Genomic DNA, 21,940 nt, shown 5'->3' with positions numbered 1-21,940 from the left:
GATTGTGACTTAACTTTAATATGAAACATACACGGTGTGATTAATGCTTTTGTCTTTGTTCCACATCTCCTTTCAAGGTTATTTATAATTCATTTTTGCTGCAGGGTAGGTAACCGACAGAAGCCAGTCTGGTCTGTAGAGTGAATACTCTTTGCAATACATCATATGGTTCTAACTGTCATAAAAATAGGACTCAACTAAGCATATTGAGGTCCTGTTTTAAATATGAGAGGAGGCAGAATATTTTAGTCTGTCTATCAATTAAAAAAAATACCAACATTTTTGAACCCAGAATAGATGGGAGCAACAATGGCCAGCAGTTAGTGAGTATTTACTACGTGCCAAGCATATATTCTCTCTCATTTAATCTTTACAACAATCATTTGAACTAGTATCATTAAACTATTTTATACATGAAAAGTTTTAGAGAAGTTAATGATGAACTTGTTGAAGGCCACATGGCAGCAAGCTGGAGAGCTGGTTTTGGAGCCTGTTTGAATAATTTTGGAAAGTGTTATATCTTGATTATAGCCTATGTGTCCATAAGTTTAGCAGATAATTGAATGCAGTGGAGATAACTTTGGTCAACCTTATAACATATTATTGTGGACATGGCGGAATACTCTATTACTGTGAACTCTGGGGTTCCCTGAGATGTTTGCAGTGGGTCAGCAAAATGTTTTTCATTATAATTTTAAGATGTTATGGGTCCTTTTCACTATGTTGACATTTGCACTGCTGGTACAAAATGGTAGATAAAACTGCTAGTGCCTTAGCATGAATCAATGTGGAGGCACCAACTCTATTTACTAAGGGTCGCTGTATTCTTCACTACCAAGGACGACAGTTAAAAAATAGCCACATACACTTATGAATGTCCTTGAGGAATCAGTAAAAATTATTCAGTTTATTAAGTTTTGACCCTTGAGAACACACCATTTTCATCCAAATACAGTGGTTGTCTAGAGGAAAAACATTTGTACAATTGTGTGTGTTGTGTGGTAGTCAGAACAATGGTCCCCTAAATATGTCCATGCCCTAATCCCTGTGAATATTTCACCTCGACATGGCAAAAGTGACTTTGCAGATGTGTCTAAGGTTAAGGATCTTGAGACGGCACGTTTGTCCTGGATTATCCAGGTGGTCTCAATGGAATCACGAGTCCTTAAAAAGGAAACAGGAAGGTAGAAGAGGAGGCCACAGAGACACGATATGGGATGGACGTTACCCATTGCTGGCTTTGTAGATGGAGGAAGGGGCCACAGGCCAAGGAATGTGAATGCCCTCTAGAAGCTGGGAATATCCCTCAGCTGACAGCTAGAATGAAAATGGTCCTCAGTCCCATAACTGTAAGGAAATGGATTCTCTCCCAGAGACTTCAATAAAGAATATCGTCTACCAGCACCGTGACTTTAGTGAGACTTGTACTGGACTTCTGACCTACAAGACTACAAGACAGTAAATTAAGTTTTTGGTAATTTTTTAGGGCAGCAGCAGAAAATACAAATCGTGATCTGAACTAGTCACTTTTTCATGGAACACCTCTTTTAGCTGAAAGAATGACTCTCAGCAAAAATGTTTAATCAGTGTTGGCAGACATTTTGTTGAAAATGGACAAAATGATCTTACCACTTTAAGGAAAACAACTGATAGTATTGAGAATTTTGGAAAAACATATTTATCACTGTGAGCTTGCCAATGCTAAAGACTTCTGATGAGACTTGTGATGATATTAACATGTATGATATTTTGATAACATTTAAGAAAATGTATCAGTGTCAACCTTTGTATAATTCCATGAACCAATATTTTCCAAAAGACTGAAGCATGAGTTATAAAGTTATGCTTTAATAAAAGATCTATTCAAAGTTCAAGAAAAAGAAATGGATTCTAATGGAACAGAGTACAGAAAGTTCACTGATACAGTTTCAGATTTCACATTGCAACAGACCTGTAAAAAAACTATCATTTATTGGATTTGGGGCTAGTGTCAAAGAGAATATTTGTAATTATCTGAAAAAGCTCTTAGAAGTCCTCCTTTTTCCATTTATATATATTCATGTGAGGCTGGACTTTCTTCTTATGCTTCAACCGAAGCAACATATTGCTGCAAGTTGAATACAGAAACATATAAGAGAGTCCAGCTGCCTTCTATTAAGTTAGATGTTAAAGGGATTTCCAAAAATGTAAAACAATACCAAACTTCTCACAAATTTTTTTTTGTTTTGAAAAATTAAGTTACCTTCTATAAAAATATATCACTTAGAAAAAAAGAAAAACATAAGACATGTCACTTAGATTAGTATGTATGATTTATTGTTGTTTTAAATGAACAAATAAATAAATACTTAAAATTTTCTCATTTGTAATTTCTAAAATGGTAAATATTGGTAGATAGAGCCATACAAAAACTCTTACAAGTCTCTCAACAATATTAAAGCATGAGAATCGCCGTTCTTGAAAGCACGTTAAAAATGATGATCAAGTATATAATTATTGACATGGAAAAGTGCCTAAGCCATGTTTTCAAGCACAAAGTGGGGGTGGGGGTCGGGGGTGTCACAAAACTCTTTTCAGAAGGACCCTATTTATTCAACATTTTATACCTGTACTAACTATATGCACATAAGAGATGTCTGAAGGGATGCTCACTAAAATTTCAGTAGTGGTAATCTCTGGATGAATATTTTCTTATTTGTACTTGTCTTTATGATTTTATTTTATAACATGCAGGTATCATTAAAGAAAACAACTAAGGTATATAAAAACCACGTTTTATTGTGTTACAGCATGTCATTTTTATGAAACCATATAAAAAGTGTAGAATGTGTTCATAAAAACTGTTCTTATAGTGCATTTTTAGAGGTGCTAAATAATAGTTATGGTTTGTGGTCCAAAAGTATTGCCTAACACTTTATGTGGTAGTTTGAATCTACATATTTAAGATGGTGTTACTGGTAGCTTGATCCAGTAGGTACTCATATTAGATATTTGATAATGCAACCGTACATTACTAATCCTCTTGTTTTTCTGTCTTGTACTTATGAATAAGCCTTGTAAGATAGAATTATTCTGAGGATGTTATCAAAATACTGTATATTGTTTAAGATCATAGCAGGACGTGGTGGCTTTATGGTATACACATTTAATCATAAGCAAACTTTGTCACAGAAACCCAGTGTTTGATGTCTAGTTTCTGGTATAATCACACAATCTTTGATGTCATCCTCTCAAGATTGGAAATTGTCATATTTATTTTCTTGATTCAGTTAACATGATTTAGTGAGTGGGTTAAGCAAATTTGCAGAATCTAGGGCAGTTTCTTATCAGTAAAATGAAGATAGTAATAGAATTAACTCAAAAGACGGTTGTAAGGATTAAAGGAGATAAAATACGCCTATCTAAAGCATTTAGAATAGTGCCTGGTACATAACAAGTACTGGATAAATGTGAGCTATTATTATCTAGAAAGTGCACAAAGTAAGTCCACAGGAAACATTATTTACAAAGAGCTATCTGTCCCCAATATTCATTTATAAATTGTTCATGTATTTGCATTAGCCATGGGTATGCAACGGCTCTTAGCAGTTTTTCTTTTTAGAGCAGGCACCTGCTTTTAGGTGGTGTTCATAATTTCATTAGCACTATCTTCCCAAATGAAAACACTCTGGGTTCAGGAAAGAACCTGTGCAGTTTTCTGATCTAGGAAGGTGAGCAGAACCACCATTTTCTCTTTGATTATTTGTTTGCTCATTCATTTTGCAAACATAAATTGACTGTGAGCTCTATGTGCTATGCCTCGTGCTAGGAATGGATAAAAAGGCATAAGACACATCTGTGGGTGAAGCAGATACTATCGGGTGACTAAATATGGTGCATTATGTACTATGGACGATTTGGAAGGGCCTGATGCTGCTATTGGGTTTGGGTTGGGCATAGTTGGATAGGGCCATAGAGGGAAATTTCGCTGCGGAGTAATTGTATCAGCTTGGGGAAACTGGGCAAAAGGGCCTCCCAGGTGGTAGAACAGCATGCTTTGTTCTTTCTTGTTTAGGTTCTCTGGTTCTCTAAGAACATTCTCTGAGGACATTTTATCATCTGCTGGTGTGCCCTGGAGGCAATTTGCATGGGAGATTTATGAGTGATGTTTTTATGTTCTTAATATTCTATTCACTGAGCTAAAAGAGAGCTTATATGTTTTTCCAATACTTGTTGGCTATCAAAAGTTTTAGGGGTATTTAATAAAGGCAAGGCTTTTCTGAAAGATTTTTCCTTAGGTTCTTTTAATCGTACCTGGAGTTTTTCTTTTTTTTCATGTAATGATTACCTTTGTTTTGTTTATTTCAGAAATGTTGAAGGAATACTGTTTCCCAAATTCTTTTTTTCTGAATCAATCCACAACCTTGTAGATTAATCATAAAAACAAAAACAAACAAAAAAACCATTAACTGGTATCTCTATAAAGAAATATTTTATTATAATTGAAAGGTCAAATCATTGGGCTCATATTCTTACCTTTTGCAGTAGCATCTTTTTTAAAAAAAATATTGTTCCTTCATTTTTTCATGTCGTTAAATTGAAGTATACATTTTGAGAAACTGGAGAGTTGCTGTCAGGTTAATTTGATGCAGTGCTCTAATTGTGTCCAGAAAGGAGTTAGTTAGCTCCCTGGAGATAAGTTTAGAAATGATTTAAGAGCTGGAGAGTAGGAGATGAGAAAGAATAGTTCAGGAAAGCTGACAGTCTGTGTGCCCTGGATATATATATATATAATGAGATAAGAGTACCAAGCAAGGAATTTAGAATCTTGTAGGAGCCATAAGGCAAAAAGACAAATTAAATATAAGTCAGAATGTAATACATACCATGAGGATAAAAAGAAAATGTTTTAGTGGTTTATTCAATAAATATTGATTGAGTGCCTACTCTGTGCCATGGGTGGGAGGGAGATAATTTCTACTTAAAGAATTCAGGAAAGTTGATTGTTTGTAAATTCTGATATATCGCTTGAAGATTTTAAAAAAATTAATCTTACTTATCTAGTTCATTACCATTTTAGAAACAGACCGCTCAGATTAAAGTGTCTGCCTTTTAATAGAAAAGTCAAATGAACTAAACTTATACTGTTAAATGTTAGCTTTTATTTGGATATTATAATTTTGTCATCAATGATGAATGTGTGTTTAGTTGCCTGACCCAGGATAGTAAAAAGGTACTCTCTGAAACTGATGTATCATTTGCTGCAATGAGGCTGTAAAAGGCCCCAAGGTCATCTAATATCAATTAACCATCAAAAGTCTTCTGTGTTTACTCTTTGCTCAACATCTTGGTAGGTTTTATGTTTGTAATAGATATCAGTCAGATCGACATTTTGGTCTATAAGATTCCATATTAAATAAGAGGCTGCTGATTTCCAAAAGCATGTATTCAATCATCAAGTATTTGCTGAGTACAGAGCTCATGTTAGGCTCTGTGGCAGATACGGGGTGTACAGTGGGGGACCAGACCACATCCTCCTGCTGTCATCCTTCTTAAAATTTACTGAGGTTGCCAGACTTTAAATGGATAGTTACACAAATGAATATATACGGATACCTAGTGATATTTGGCGTCGAAGATATTGATTTCATCAAACATTGGAGATTTACCTTCTTTAAACAGAGGTATACTGAAAAGACATCTGTGTATATAAAATTTACATTTGTGTACATCAAGTAAGAATTTAGCTTTCTGACTTTGAGCAAGTTGTTTAGCTTCTCTGAGTTTTCATTTTCTTGTTTACTTACAGAGTAAATTATAGGGGTATTTGTGGACTCTTCTGATGTTAATTCAGTTTTGGTGTTATACAATGGAGGTATTTATAAACTTTAAAAAAAAAGGGCTCTAAAAACCTAAATTAATTTGTCTACTCTTTAAAGAAGAAGCTAAGAGTTGTTAAGTAATACGTTTAACTAGTCAGCATCAATATTAGTAAAGCTGCCACATAGGAAATCCTGAAAGTTTTTCAGAGGTTTAGATATAAAGCTTTGAAAAGTACTGTGGAAATTCTAAAGTGTGCTACAAAGCTTATTAGTCTCTTAAATTGTATATTCATTTTATCTGTATCTTCTAAAGCTGAAACAATTAGACACTTAGGACATGTCTGATCACCAATTTTACAATTTATTATTTTTAGTATACTTTTATTTTTTTAGAACAGGTTTAAATTTATAGAAAAATTCATAAGATATTCCTTTTCTTTGTTTTCTTTTTTTCTTTTTTTTTTGCAAGTGAGATTAATAGAGCCTATCTTGGAGAGTTGTCGGAATTAATAATGTAAAAATCTTAGCACAGATTCGTAAGCAGTTATTTTTATTGTGAGCATGTTTTCCTTCATCATTATATTATTGCCTGTACTGAAGGAGAGTCGGATATCTAGTTTACTTCTGGTTAATAAAAAATTTCATTGTAATCCCCAAATTTCTAGCTGTGTCACTGATCTCCTTCATGAATCTTTCCCACTATTTATTGTTTTCTCCCATTGTTAGGTAATTAGTTCAATGATTTTTTTTGTTTGTTTGTTTGTTTGTTCATTTAATTGTTTCCTTTTTTGAACTATAGAGTTTTATAAAAATCTAGGGATGGAGAGGAAGCAACACAAGAATGAGTAGGTGGTTTTTGTAATATTTTACATATGCTGATCACTTTAAAACAGTTTCTAATCATTCACACATGTTTATTATGCATTTGAAGAATTTTTAATAATTTCAACCAAGTTTTAGTAAAATAAAATTGAAAATATATTGATGAATGTTTATTATACAAGTTGGAATATATGGAAAAGAGAGGCTAATGTGGAATAAAGGATACAGAGTAAAAATCACGTTGATAGACTTTTCACTAACAAAATGCTAGACATAATTATAGTACTAATGTATTGCTTTTTAACATATTACAAGAATTACATTTTATTGCTTTGAACCTTTTAAGATAGGAAACCCCTAATCATAATATTTTTATATTTCAAAAGAGAAACTTAAGACATGGAATGGTTTCTATCAATTAGAAGTATGTTTTGCAGGTCATTAATATATAATCACATGTTATATTTATGTATTAATTGCAGCAAGTTCACAAGTGAATTCTATTAGGCCAGGTTTAATTGATACATATGCTGTTTTTAATATACTAGCATATCATTAAAATATTTTTGTAATTCAAATTCTTGCAAGTTTGACTCATCTTTATCAGTGAAATCAGACTTGAATAGCCGGAGAGTAACTGAATGTCTTTGTTTTTGCTCATTCTTGTTTGGAAGAATAGTTGTAGGGTCCATGGGGTGGTACATAGATATTTGTATCAAGTAATTGATGCAACTGGGCCTTTTTGTTCCCATTGGCTTTCAGGACCACTTTGAAAAGTGCATTAAAGAAAATTGCTGAGACATTTTCTTCTGGTGTTAGTAAACAATCAAAAAGTAATTTGTATGTCACATCTCTCCTTCTGTAGTCTTGGAGAACAAAGTCTACAAAAGAAAATAGATGGCCAGAACAGTTATTCTTGTAGGGCTTCGCCTGTCATAAAATGTTGTATTTCCTAGAAATAATATAGGGGCACATTTGACATTTAACTGCCTCACTCTGTTTGAAGTTGAAGGTTCTTTACTCTATGGTACAGATAGGTTTTGATATTTATTTAGCAGCTGGCTAGGAACAGGGGGCCCTACAGTGCTACATTGAAGACAACATCGGACAGAAACACTTATATTATACCTAGTAATACTATTTATGGAGACAGAAATGTATATAATACATACCGGGTGATTGAAATGAAAAGTTGACAGACAGCACAGTTAACTCTCAGCTGCTCCATCAATCCTTGTAATAAAATAAATGTGGGTTTAAAAAGTAATGTTCCTTGTGCTTGGCCTATTGGAATGAATTGAATCTATAGTTCCCAAGATAAAACATAATTAAGGATTTAATTTTAATTTTATTTATTAACTAGTCTCATTGCTTTGTGACTACACCAGAGTACTATGTGCAGGGGCATACTACAGGTTGAAATAAGTATTAAGTGGTTATTTGTGGGTTGTTGCCCCATGGCTATCTCTGTAGAAATGTAAAAGTTGACTTAAAGACCACCAGACTAACATGATTAAAAATATTTGTAAACTTCAGTGATGACTGTCGATGTAGCTCACCAGTATTACTATCAGAGGTGCTTTATTATTATATCTTTGGGTGAGAAGCTATAGTCCCACGACTATCTTAGAGGATTGGTCGTAAGGTTTTCTGCTTCTTCAATTTGGGAGAGTTTTGAAACATCTGCTCTCGTCTTGTCTTTATTAAGTACATATTTCTGCAGCTTTGACATGAATCCTTTCTTTTTAGAACCGTTACTTGATTTAAATATACTGACTTATATCTAACCCCAGCTTTACTTTGTTGAAGAGCTCTGAGAGACACTTTTCTGATGAATTGTTGACAATGATTGACCCTTAGGAATGCAAGTTGTTCCTGATCTGTTCTCTCTTCCGTAGTAATTTAATTTTAAGCCAGGTACATGGCCGTTCAGAGTCAGGACTACCTTTCTTAGCTTCTCTTGCTGCTGGGAATTCCGCTAGTTCTAGCCAGTGGGGTGTAAATAGAATATTTTTGTGTGTCAGCTTCCTTAAGAAAGAGAGTGTCCATTGTGTGTGTGTGTGTGTGTGTGTGTTATGGAGGGGGAATACCACTTGCTTTCTTTATTCATTCCTTGTTCATGTCTTGCTGCCTGGAAAACAGTTGCTAGTATTTTGGACAATGGGGTAGAGGCTCCCAAGGCAGAACAAGATCGAAGGAACCTGAGTCTTTGATATTTAATGACACAATGGAGCACCAAGACAGCCCTTCATCCCTAACTGGACTTTTGCATGAGAGGGCAGTAAGCTTCTGTTTTGTGTAACCAATTGCTGTTTTGGGATTCAGTCAAAGGCGATGGACCCAATCCCAGTGATTCTCATAGACTTGCATACTAGTCAGGGCTTCTAGATGCATGGGTGAACACCACCACCATATGAAAGGATCCTGAGTGGCCCCCAGAACTGGAGGAGACCTACAGCTCATGAGCCACACTTCTTCCAAAGGTGTCTACAACCAGAGACGTGACCCAACCAGGATTCTTTCTCTCCATATCTTGGTTTTAATTCTCTTTTCCTGTATGTTTCATTTTATGTTACTCCAGACTGGCTTTCTTCAGTGATGGGAGATGGTCACCTGTCATCCCAGACTTACTCCTTCAATAGCTTCAGACTTCAGATAGGAAGCAGCTGTGTTTCATCTTCTGTTTGGAAAACATTAGGGAGCGACTCAGATTGACCTGATTTGGGTCTTGTGCCCACCCCTCTCTCTGCCACTGGTTGAACTTGGATTACATGCCCTTCATTGCGATCTACTTTGTGGAGGGTGAGGAGATTGGGTGAAGGGGGGAGTGCAAAGATTGGCAGCGTACACTAGAACCACTTGTACTAAATTAAGTAGGTGCTATTTAGATAAAACAGGCCTATTTCAGTTGCTAAGTCGTTCAGAAATGATTTAAGATAAGAATCATATTCTTCCTTGATATCTGTCTATGTATGAAAGAAACAAGGGCTGCTAGTTTGCCTTGAATTGGCTTTCTGGGTTTGAACTTGTGAATTTTTACAAGACACCGCTCAGGTAGATGCCTTGGTTGGAAATTTTAATGAAAATGAATTCTGGCCACATTATCACACCTACAAGCTAATTATTAGTAGCTAATAACCAGATTTCCTTAATTTCTTTCATCTTTAGTCATGTTGATTGTAATATCAGCATTGAAGCATTGCTGCAACCATTCGTTCTTTTAGTATAGATATGAGGAAGCATTTTGGGTGTTAGCAAATTAAGGCTATTACATCATGAAGAATATTTTGTGCTACGCATTCCATTTAAAATTGTAAAGTGAGAGTTTCCTTCAAGTAATTAACATTTGGCAGTTAAATGTTTGAGAAGTAAAGTTGATAAGTAAAAATACTTCTGGGGGGCTTTGATATACTGAGTTACCAAAGTTTACTTGAAATCTTAATAAATCATGAAAGATCAATTAATTGAAAGGTAAAGGTGTCATGTGATTGACTTCTGTTGAAGGAAAGAGTAGATCTCTGTCCACAGGGTAAATCCAGGGGTGGGTAGGGCCTGGTTTGTGCTGGGCAAAGGCTAGTCATGGCATTTCACTCTTCTACATGGCTTTCAAGCAACATGGTGACACTTCAGAGACTTCAAAGGTAGGGGGTTATTGCTTTAGATGTACTATATTTATTAATCTGGTTTCCAGATGTCTGCAGGGTGCATAGGAGAAATATATGTGTATATATATATATACACATATATTTCTCCAGGACTCTGAAAGGCTAAAGTTTTTCCTTCCGTTTTGAAATTAAGGATGACAGGAAAATAGGTTGAGTCACATAAATCGTTATATGCTTTCCCCTGGTGTCATTTAGCCAGACCACACAAGAGAAGGGGAGGAGGAGCTTCTTTGATGCTTAATGAGCAAAGAGGAATATCGGAGCCACTGTAAGCTCTGAAAAAAAGTCCTTTCTGGCCAGAAACAAATTACTTTCCTAGGTAGGGTTCCTCAGAATTGCAAACAGGAGGAAGGAAGGAGGGCCACAAAGGACAGTCTTGGCGCAAGTTTTCATTGTACGTGTTAGTTTTTTATTTCCCTCGGAGTGACTGTCAGACACACTCCATTATGACTTCTGTAGTTTGCAGCAGTTTAATGCTGTTGTGAGGGTTCCATATAGTGCAGTTTAGAGCTCCAGCGTGGGTAGTCACCATGTGGAGACAGTGCTTTTCCTTCACCCTGGAAAGGGCAAGCCCACGTCAGAGATTAGGCATCTGGTTACTTAGTGTTGCCTTTCCTTCCAGACTAATTTTGGAGGGATGTGAATGCATGTTTTCCTTTTTATCCTTGGGTAGCAGACAGTTAGTACTTTCCTTCTTGGAAGAAGAGAGACGCACGCACATGCAGTGGCTAATGATAATGTGGACGTCTCTGAACAAAAGTTCAAGAATGTTGTATTATTTTCATGTGCAAAGTGAAAACTCTGTGGTGTGTAAATATCTGAAGTTATACATAAGGCCAAGACAAAAATAGGTTTCTGAGAAACCCATGGTGTCTTTTGCTTCCTGATACTAGTACAGCTTTATCTACTGATCTCAGCAGAACTTGTCGCGTCCAGGTCCCCCTGGGCTTAGCCTTTGCTCCCTTGCCTCCTTTCCCAAGGCCTATTCCGTTTCACAACTAAGCCTTGCTCAAAAAGGTCTCTCCTCATAAGTTATGACATTTCATAAGTAACAACTATTCATTAAGTGTCCGGTTTTAGCATTTTGTTTAGAGGACTTTATACTTTCATGTATCACATTAAAAGAGCAAGACACTTTCTTATTATGTTTATTATATCCTGTTTGAAAATATCTAACCGATTAAATATCATCAAGTGCTGACTTTGATATACTTTAATATTTTTCAGTCGAACTTAATTTTATTAATTTAATTTTATTGCCAAACTTGTCTAATAACTGAAAATTCCAGTTAATTTACTTGCCAGTGGTTAATTATATAAGTCTAAAATGGGAACAGTAGTAGTAATATTTTATAAACAGCAGCATTTTTTAGTATTACAAAAAGCCTTTTCATTTTTTTTTTTTTGGCTCAGGTAAACTAGTTCATGTGGGAAAGCTCCCTCTAGTGTTTCTTGGAGTAAATGCAAATGGTATTGAACTACAATACTTTTTTTTTTTTTTTTTTCTGTTAAGAGCACTTCAGGGTTGACGACGCAGTGAGAGGAAGGCACAGAGATTTACCATATAGCCCTGCCCTTGCACATACATAGCTTCCCCCATAGTCGTCAGAATGACTACCAAGAATTGTGCACGTGTTACCAAGGGTGAAACCCGCATTGGCAGTATGATCACTCAAAGTAAATAGTTTACCTCAGCGTTCACTGGTGGTGTTGTACAGCTTTGGGTTTGGACAAATGTATGATGACATCCATCCATCATTACAATATTATACAGAGTATTTTCACTGTTCCAAATTTTTCTGTGTTCTGCCTAGTCATCCCTCTTGCTTCCCCCACTCCTTTTCATTGTCTCCAGTTTTGCCTTTTCCAGAGTGTCATATGGTGGGAATCATATAGTATAGAGCCTTTTCAGATTGATGTTGTTGTTTTTTTACTTATTAACATGCATTTAAGATATATTTTCATGGCTTGATAGTTCATTTCTTATTGGTGCTAAATAATGTTCCACAGTTTATGTACTGAAAGACATCTTGGTTGCTTCCAATTTTTGGCAGTTTGAATAAAGCTGCTATAAACATCGGTGTGCAGGTTTTTGTGTGAATATAAATCTTTAATTCCTTTGAATAAATACCAAGGAGCATGAGCTGCTGTATCATATGGGAAAAGTATGTTTAGATTTGTAACCGTCTTTCTGTCAAACTACCTATCTTTCAAAGTGGCTGTGCCTTTTAGCTTTCACACCAGAAGTGTGTGAAAGTTTCTCTTGCTCCACATCTTCACCAGCATTTGATGTTGGCAGTGTTCTAGATTTTGGCCATTCTAATAGGTATGCAGTGGTATCACATTGTTGTTTTAACTTGCATTTCCCTGATGACATATGATGTGGAGCAGCTTTTCCTATGCTTATTAGTCATCTGTATATCTTCTTTGCTGAGGTATCTGATGAGGTATGTGGCTTCTTTTTAAAATTGGGTTGTTTGTTTTCTTTTTGTTGAGTTTTAAGAGTTTTTCGTGTACTTTGGATAACAGACCTTTAGCGGAAATGTCTTTGGCAAATATTTTCTCTCAAATATTATCTTATAATTCTCTTGAAATTGTCTTTTGCAGAGCAGAAATTTTAAATTTTAACGAAGTCTAGCTCATCAGTTATTGCATGGATCGTGTCTTTGGTAGTGCTGTATCTAAAAAGGTATCACCATCCTGAAGGTCATTTAGGTTTTCTCCTGTTATCTTCTAGGAGTTCTATAGTTCTGAAATTTCCATATAGGTGTATAATCCCTTTTGAGTTAGTTTATATAAAGGATGTAAGGTCTGTATCTAGTTTCATTTTTTTTTTAATGTGGATGTCCAGTTGTTCCAGCACCATTTGTAGAAGAGACTATCTTTACTCCACTGTATTGTCTTTACTACTTTGTCAGAGATCAGTTGACTTTATTTAGGTTGGTCTACTTTTGGACTGTCTATCCTGTTCCATTGATCTATTTGCTTATGCTTCACCAATATCACACGGTTTTGATTACTGTAGCTTTGTAGTAAGTCTTGAAGTCAGGTAGCATCAGTCCTCCAGCTTTGTTCTTCTCCTTTAATGTTGTGTTGACTATTCTGGGTCTTTTGCCTCTCTATATAAACTTTAAAATCACTTTGTCAATATCCATAAAATAACATGCTGGGGATGTTGATTGCAATTGCATTGAATCTATAGATCAAGTTGGGAAGAACTGTCATCTGGACAATATTGAATCTTCTTAACTGTGAACATGGACTATCTCTCCATTTATTTAGTTTTTCTTTGATTATATGCATCAGAGTTTTGTAGTTTTCCTCATATAGATCTTGTACAGATTTTGTTAGATTTATACCTAAGTATTTCATTTTGGGGGGTGTTAATGTAAATGATGTTGTGTTTTTAATGTCAAATTACACTTGTTCATTGCTGGCATATAGGAAAGCAATTGACTTTTGTATGTTAATTCTGCAAACTTGCTATAATTGCTTATTAGTTCTAGGTTGTTTTTGTTGTTAATTCATCCAGATTATTTACACAGGCGATTATGTCACCTGAGAACAAAGACAGTTTTATTCCTTCCTTCCTCATTTTTATGCCTTTGTTTTGCTTTCTTGCTCTATTGCATTATCAAGTACTTCCAATGTGATGTTGAAAAGGAGTGGTGAGAGGGGGACATCCTTGCTTTGTATCTGATTTTAACTGGAAAACTTTGAATTTCTTACCATTACGTATGACATTAACTAGGTTTTTTGTAGCTAGTTTTGATCAAGTTGAGGAAGTTTCTCTGTGGTTCTAGTTTTCTGAGGTTTTGTAATGAATGGAGATTGGATTTTGTCAAATGCTTTTTCTGCATCTATTGTTATGATCATGTAACTTTTCTTTTTTAGTCTGTTGATGTGATGGATTACATTAATTGATTTTCAAATGCTGATCCAGCCTTGCATACCTGGGATAAATCCCACCTAGTCTTGGTGTATAATTTTTCTAATGCTTTTTTGTGTTCGATTTGCTAATATTTTGTTTAGGATTTTTACACCAAAGTTCATGAGAGGTATTGGTCTATAGTTTTTCTTTTCTTGTAATGTCTGTGTCTGGTTTTGGTATTAGGTTAATACTGGCTTCATAAAATGAGTTAGGAAGTATTTTCTCAGCTTCTTTCCTCTGAAAGAGATTGTAGAAAAGTTGTATAATTTCTTCCTTAAAAGTTTTATAGAATTGACCATTGAACCCATAGTAATCATTGTAATCATTGTAATCATTGATTCAATTTCTTTAATAGATGTAGGACTACACAGATCATCTGTTTCTTCTTGTGTGAGTTTTGGCAGATTGTGTCATTCAAGGAATTGATCTATTGTATTTAGGATATCAAATTTCTGGGCATAAAGTGTTCGTAATATTCTTTTATTGTGCTTTTAATTTCCATGGGATCTGTAGCGATGTCCCTTTTTTCATTTCTAGTATTAGTAATGTGTCTCCTCTTTCTTTTCCTTAGTTAGCATGGTTAGAGAGTTATTGATTGTGAATTGTACCCTTTAAAAAATGTGAGCATGAAACAAATAACAGGACCAATTTGATGACTAGAAAGCATCTAGAAGAAACAGGTAGTGGGTTGATCTCACATTGAAAGTACTTTGTAGTTTAGTAAAGAGATATGCTGCATTTGAAATTGTGGGTCTCATGAACATGAAATGCACATTTCCCTATGAAAGTATTGTAAGGGGTCACATTTTGACATCATTGGAGCATAGAAAGGGTAGTCCGAGGGTTCGAAAGATCACTTCATTTCACAATTTTACTTATAGTCAGTGAAATGTTTAATGTTCACTACTCTGTTTGATTTTCTTCTCTATCAGCTGATGATCATGCTTTCTATTTTATTGAGGAAATTTAAATAGTCAGAGGAGAAATTCTCCAAACTCCCACCACCATGTGTTGCTGCATCTGTGCTTTTATATTCTGCCTTTCCCTTTGAAATGAACTGTGCATGCCTGTGGGTCAGTTTAAACTTTCATTGTTCCCTAGATTCTGTCTCCTCTTGTCTACTTAAGGACATTATCAGCAATTCTACCTTCTTTCTCTAGATCACCAATGTCCCCATTTACTACTAGATATTCTCTTTTGGAAGCTGGCATTTTTTCCATCTATGAGAGCACTCTCTTTTGACTCACTTGTACCTCCGACTACTGCCCTAATAGATTGTCTGTGCCTATTGTTTTGGGTTTTGTTCCTGAAGTTTTCATTGGAACCTACTCCATAAGACTTATGCTATAAGCCCCTACCAAAACTTTTCTTGTCGAAGACGCATATGATCTCATATTGATTACTCCCTTCTTCTTGCAAATCTTTCTTACTTGTCTTCAGGATACCCATTGTCACTTGGTTTTACTCCTGGCTCTTGCTGTATTTTCCTTTGCTTATATCTCTCCACTTCCCAAACTATAAGTACTGTGTGCCTCAGGGGTTGGTTCCTGGAGATATTGCTCTCTCTCTCTCTCTCTCTCTCTCTCTCTCCCCCTTGCATTTCTGCTCTCTCTGTCAACTATACTCACTCTCTTGATGAACATATCTTATCTCACGGCTTTATATAACATCTATATGTTAATACCTTCCATTTTTTTCTTTCTCAGTTCTGTTCTGTCTCCTGAGCTTTAGACACATATATTCAACTGCCTACTGACACTCTCCTTGGATGTCTCTAAGCTTCTCAAAGTTAACATGTCCAAAACTAAGTTCCTGCTCTCTTTAAGCCACCCACCTCCCTCAACCTGTTTCACTGAAGCTCCATTTTTCTAGTTCCTCTAGCCAAAACCCGTAAAGTTCATCCATTCTGCTTCTCCTTCTCTTGTATGCTACAATAGATCCCTCAACAAATCATCTTGACTGTGCCTTTAAAATTGTATCCAGAAGCCTGAAGCTTCTTTCCACGTCCCTTGCTGTTGCTCCTGTGTGAACCACCGCTGGTTCACCCTGGATGGGTACAGTAGGCTCCTGCCCCATCACTCTTACGTCTATTCTCCACACAGCAGCCAAAGGGATCCTGTAAACACATAACTCAGCAGCCTTTCTGTCTCACTAAGAGTGAAAGCCAAAATCCTTTCGAGGCGCTGCGTGATCTTGATGCCCCCTGTTCCCCACAATGCCTCGTCCATAAACTGCTCACTCACTCACATCCAGCTACACTGGCTCTTTGAAGTTCCCTGAACAAGCCAGGCACATTTTTGCTTCAAGGCCTTGGTACTTGATGTTCTATCTGCCTGGGGAATGTTCCTCCCCCAGGTCTGTGTATGGCTCACTTCCTTGTTGACCTCAGAATTTTACTTAAGTATTTTATAGTGAGTCCTTTCTCTAAAATTGGAACTATTCTGCCACTCTCTCCAAATTTTCTGTTCCCTTTCCCTGTATTATTTTTTTCCTTGGCATTTTTCACTATCTAAAATCCTTTGTATTTTATTTATTTATTATATACCCCCTGCTACAATTTAAATTTCATGAAAGCAATATTTTCTTACTTAGCAGCATGTTTTCACTTCTTCATCTCCTTACACAATGCAAATCTGTAAGGACTTACATTTTTCATATAACTACACATTACTTAATACTTCCAGTGTCCCAGCACTGTGTCAGGCACATTTGCACATTTAATTGAAATTTCCCGTCTTATCTCTGAAATAAACATGGTAGTTCCCATTTTGCAGAAGAAAAATCAGAGGCCCAGAAGGATATGGTGTCTGTTCCACAGACAATAATAGGTATTAAAAATTGGGCTTTAAACTCAAGACCTCTAACTGCATGTTATGTACTTTTCTAATATGCCATGCTGTGGACAAATCCACTTTTAAAATAATGATTTTGCTTTTGAAAGGGAATTTGAAAAGGACTGTCCTTGCCTGTCTGCCACCATCTGACTTCTTATCACCACCCCATCTTCTGTCTTGTTATTCTCATCTTTTCCTCAAGCACTAAACTCAGTTACAATACTACTGAGGACATTCCATTCTCTTAATCCAGTTGCAAGATTTCCTGGATTTCTTCTGAGTTACCCTCGTATATTTTCTATATGATCACTTTTGCAAATTTGGAATGCTCATAAAGGCACAAGTCGTATCTACCAGAGAGGGAATTCAATGATATGATAAGCCAAAGGGAGGGGAGAACTTAGCTGGAAAATTTAAGGAATTTCTCTCTCGGATGCTTAATCTAACTCAGAAGACACCAAGAAAGCACCCGTTAGAGAGGAGTTGAGCCAGAAAGGAGTTTAGAGCAAAGTGACTGAGAATATCTAAGAACTAAAGCCTGCTCTGAGAGGAAACTGTTTTGGCTCAATCCCAAGATTCAAACGCCAAGTAACTTGTATGACTGTGGTGTAAGCTGCAGAGACATCCTGCTTTCTTTGGCCCCTGCTAGTCTTGTTTCTTGTAATCTCCTTATTTTCTTCTTTATTTAGTTCTTTACTTTTGATGGGAACAGTTTGTTTCCACATCTGTAAAACAAGATAGTGATGACCAAATAATTCCAAGGGCACCTTTAGTTTTAAAATTCTGTAATTTTAAAATCACTATATTATCCTAGTCGATTTTTAATCTACATCTAGTGAAAATTAGACCTCTTTTAAATCTTCATAATAATTATGCAAAATATGACTTAAAATAATAATTTATGTTTTTAGCTAAATACAAAGAATCGCTAAGTACTTTCAGATAAAAGTGGAAATGGTTTACAAATCAGTTTTATTTCTTATTAAGATTGTCAGACAGCCTCACCTTAAAAACGACAAAACAGACTAATTTTGAAGTAATGGGCTGGAAAAACCTCATGGGCTCTTAGGTAATGGTTAGTGTTTCCTTAATGTAAGTGAGCTATTTCATGATGTATGTATATCTTCTGATCACTTTCCATTGACTGAAAATGAGATTTAAAAAGCCAAATAGAAATTATAATATTAAATGACCAAATTAGCATTTTTCTCTCAAAACGCTGAGTTGATCTTGATAGTTTCTTAAGTAAAACATAATTAGAAAGGAAATCTACTCTCCTCCTCAAAGAAGGCATTATTTCCAAAGCAAATATTTCTTTTCCATACTATCTTTATTTGATTGAGACTAGTTTAAATTCTTAGTTCTTCTCATTAGGTAGTTTTTTTTTCAGTTTACTGGAAATGTTTCCTAGTGTTTTCCTCAAAATTTTTTTACACTTTTTCCTTCCTTTTTATATTTACTTAAATTTTGCTGTGCTTACTATAATTATTATGAAGATTAATAAGGAATCAAGCAGTGAAGCTCATATCAGTTATAAAACAAATTACCCAGTTTCTTTTTGTTTTAAGAAACTTATTCTCACATTCATATTTGTATCCAATTTTAAATGTTTGCTGAGGTTTTTCTGTTTATCAATGAACTCTATGAGGAAAAAAGACATTGTACTGTAGATGAATCTTCTCTTACCTTCATTATTAATGAGTACCGCACACTTACGATTATTTAAACAGCATAAGGAAAACAATGGCTGTCAAATTTAAAACTTTTTATTTATTTTTTTTTTTAAGAAAGTAAAGCCTCTGCTCTTTAGTACTAAACAATCAGTGTGTTTCCTGATTGCAGAGTCAGGAAATACTTTTCTTTTGAAGCAATAACGGTTATTCCTGAACAGTTTTATAACTGGCTGCACAGTGATAACATAGAGTTTAACAAATACAATGATATCACTGCTGACTTATTTAAAAAGAAAGAGAACTTCTTAAGTGCGACAGAAGACTAATACTGAGGATTAATCAATTTGGTGTACTCAGTGCTCTTGGAGAAAAACTTTCAACTGGATTCCCAACCAAAGGTACCTTTCCTTGTGCTTTTAATGATCTAGATTTTTACCCTGTGTTTGCTTAGATCTTTAAACATTATTGTGTCGTAGTTGTACAATTTGTTGTCTTCTGAAGTCAGGCAAAATATAATTTTGATGTACCCCCTGAATTTCTTGGAGTGTGATAATTAATTATGATAATAAATGAGAATCAACAGCATGATAGGCAGGGATCTAGTAGCAAATTTTTCTCTAGATTGAGGACTTGTTTTAATGTCTTAATTTTGATGCTTGAATCTAAATTATTTTAATAAGATTACTGAAGTGTAATGACAAAATACTAGCTAAAGGTGGCGCTGTGCTTTTTTAAAATATGAAGCATTTGAAAAACAGTCTCATTCATTTCATCATTTGTTGAATTGATTATTGTATATTAATAGAAATGAATAATTTCAATGACTTAGAATATTTTTGGCTTAATTAGAGATGATTTTCCATCTCCTTTTAATGTACATTATCTTGCTCCTGTATTGACATTGTTGCAAAAATAAACCCAAAGAAATTTGGATCTAGATGAGACCTTATTGACCAACTATCTATCTAGTTTCCCCCGCCCCGTTTACTGGTGTGGAAACTCTGGGAGGCAGGATAGCAAAAAAAATATTGTAAAGCTGGGGATAGACGCTCTAGTGTGGTAGAGTATTTTTGTTTTGTTTTGTTTTATGGTAAATATTATGCCACAGAATAAAAACCTCCCCTTGAATTGGCATTACATCCTCATCAGGCTTTGTGGGATGTAGGCCGATTCTGAGCAATGGCGTTTTTCACAGGCAGAGTTTAAAAAATTAGAGTACGTTGCTAGAGTGTATAGCTTGAGGTGCTCTATAGCATCTGGAGACATTTCTGATACACACATTCACTTCCTAGTTGGGGTGAGCTGAGCAGCATGGAAAGCCGTGGCTCTCCATTTTGGGGGCTAGCAGATCTCTTGAATTATCTACAGGAAGTTGCTAAACCTATCTCACTCCTAGAGAGCTTTTATAGGGTTCTAGGTAGTTTATTCACTACTATTTATGTGCCTGTTTGCTGACAATAGTCACCCAATTTCTTCTGAGCACAGAGCACCTTCCTGCTGGGCATATGAAAGAGCTCTAGTAAGATACAAAATCATCACAACTCATTGTTTCATTCAAGAGCTTACAGTGTAATAGAGAAAAAAAGAGATGTTAAAACATGGAATACCTACAGGGAATCAAATTCATTAAAAAATATAAATATAAATATGGATATATGTCAGTTAATACTGTCCTATGGGAGAATACTGTTTTCTCAAAATATGTTTAAGAGCAAGTACTAGATATTTTGTTTCTCTTGTGCTGCTTCTGATTGATCCCTTAAATAAATGCTTCAGTAGAAGGTTTCCATGGCCCTCTGAGAACTCATTTTCCCACTATGGATATTTTGCTGTCCTTGCTTTGTCAGTGTTTCCTTTGTGGTGTGGGCTCTAATTGTGTTGACAGGAGCTGTGTGATGTTGACTTTTATATGTGTCTTCTACGTAGTAATAAGCAAACACAGAGCTGAATGTTGTTAGGTCAGTCTCACAGTCAGTCTCTCTGCAGCCCAGGTCGTTGAAACGTGTGGTTAGTTATGACCTGAGAAAAGGTTTTATAGGCAACTAGAATTTGTGCTTTATGGTGTAGTTAACAACTCCACTTATTGGAAAGTAAATTACTGAGTTCAGTCCAGGTGAGAAGCTTTGCTTGTATAAGATGGTCATTAACTGATTTACATTTAGGTTTTGAGTCTTTACCTGTGGTTGCAAAGAAGTGTGTCCTGTGAGACTATAGAGATTCAGCCACTAATCAGTTCTTCGCAGAAGAGCTCTCAATATAATGGTAAAGTACAAACATGTAATACAGAGTAATTGACTCAACTGAGGTTGAATTGACTTGATTTGCAATCTCAATGGTGGAATATGTATAAGTCGAATACCACACCAAAATAATTTAAATATTTGTAACAAGATAAAAACTCTGCAGATTCAAAAAATTGCTACAGATAATATTTCTGATTCTTCACTTTTATAGAGACATGTTTGAAAATTCAGGAGCTCTTGGGTTGCAAACTCAGATGAAGTATTAAACTATGGTTTTTGAGGAAGAAGGGGTCATTCTATCTTAGGGCTTTGCCCAACTCACTGGAATCATCTTGCCTTTTGTGGGGTTTAATGTAAGCTCGCTCAGTTTCCATAGCTTTGTAACTTGTCGGGTACTAAAGTAAAAAGAAAATGTCAGAGAGCTAAGGTTGCTGGTCATGCTTTAGTACGAAACACCTGACTTTTCCCCCTGAGACATATAAAGTCTTCAGGGTGAGTTAATGAAACTATAGTGTTTGGACTTTATTCTTTCATAGGAAATACTCATACCAGCCAGCTGAAGTTGTTGTGATTTTTTAAACTGTGAATTCTTTGGCAATATATATCCAAAATAATCATATGAAAGAGAAGAAATTCTGGATTTAGAATTGGTGCTAGCAGATTTGAAGATAGACCATAGATGTCTGAATGTGAAGCAACCTTGAGTGTAAAATGATCTCCTCTTTCTCCAACAATAAAAATTACCAAAAACAGGTGTTTTTTTGTTTTTGTTTTGGTCGGTACACATATTGAGGCTCTAACGTGTACCAAAAATTACTCTAGGCTCTGGGGATACAACAAAGAAAAAATGAAAAACGAAAAAAAAGAAAAGAAACCAAAAACAACAAAAGAACAAGACAAATGAGAAAAAAACCCCTCATAGACACAGACAATAGTTTAGTGGTTACCAGAGGGGAAGGGGAGTTGGGGGT

The 21,940-nt window shown here is 35.5% G+C and overlaps 1 protein-coding gene across 6 annotated transcripts in view; it reads left to right on the top strand.

The window, feature by feature from the left end:
* The window catches only part of TBC1D4 (TBC1 domain family member 4), a 175,093-nt gene that overhangs the window by 80,703 nt on the left and 72,450 nt on the right, over window positions 1-21,940 (top strand). Inside the window, exon 1 of one of the 6 annotated variants that reach the window (XM_074329397.1) lies at window positions 18,944-19,124. The exons of 3 other annotated variants lie outside the window; for them this stretch is intronic. Coding sequence is in view for 1 of the 3 variants with exons in the window: in XM_074329395.1 (XP_074185496.1) it covers window positions 20,986-20,988 (3 nt within the window). In the remaining 2 variants the exon portion in view is untranslated. Of the gene's footprint in view, window positions 1-18,943; window positions 19,125-20,966; window positions 20,989-21,940 lie in introns of those variants that run through there. 2 more of the 6 variants (XM_074329396.1, XM_074329395.1) reach the window with 2 other exon arrangements.

This window comes from Rhinolophus sinicus, linkage group LG04 (genome assembly GCF_036562045.2).
Source record: "Rhinolophus sinicus isolate RSC01 linkage group LG04, ASM3656204v1, whole genome shotgun sequence".
NCBI lineage: Eukaryota > Metazoa > Chordata > Mammalia > Chiroptera > Rhinolophidae > Rhinolophus > Rhinolophus sinicus.
Note: the sequence above shows the minus strand (reverse complement) of the source record. Positions and strands in the feature narration are given on the sequence as shown.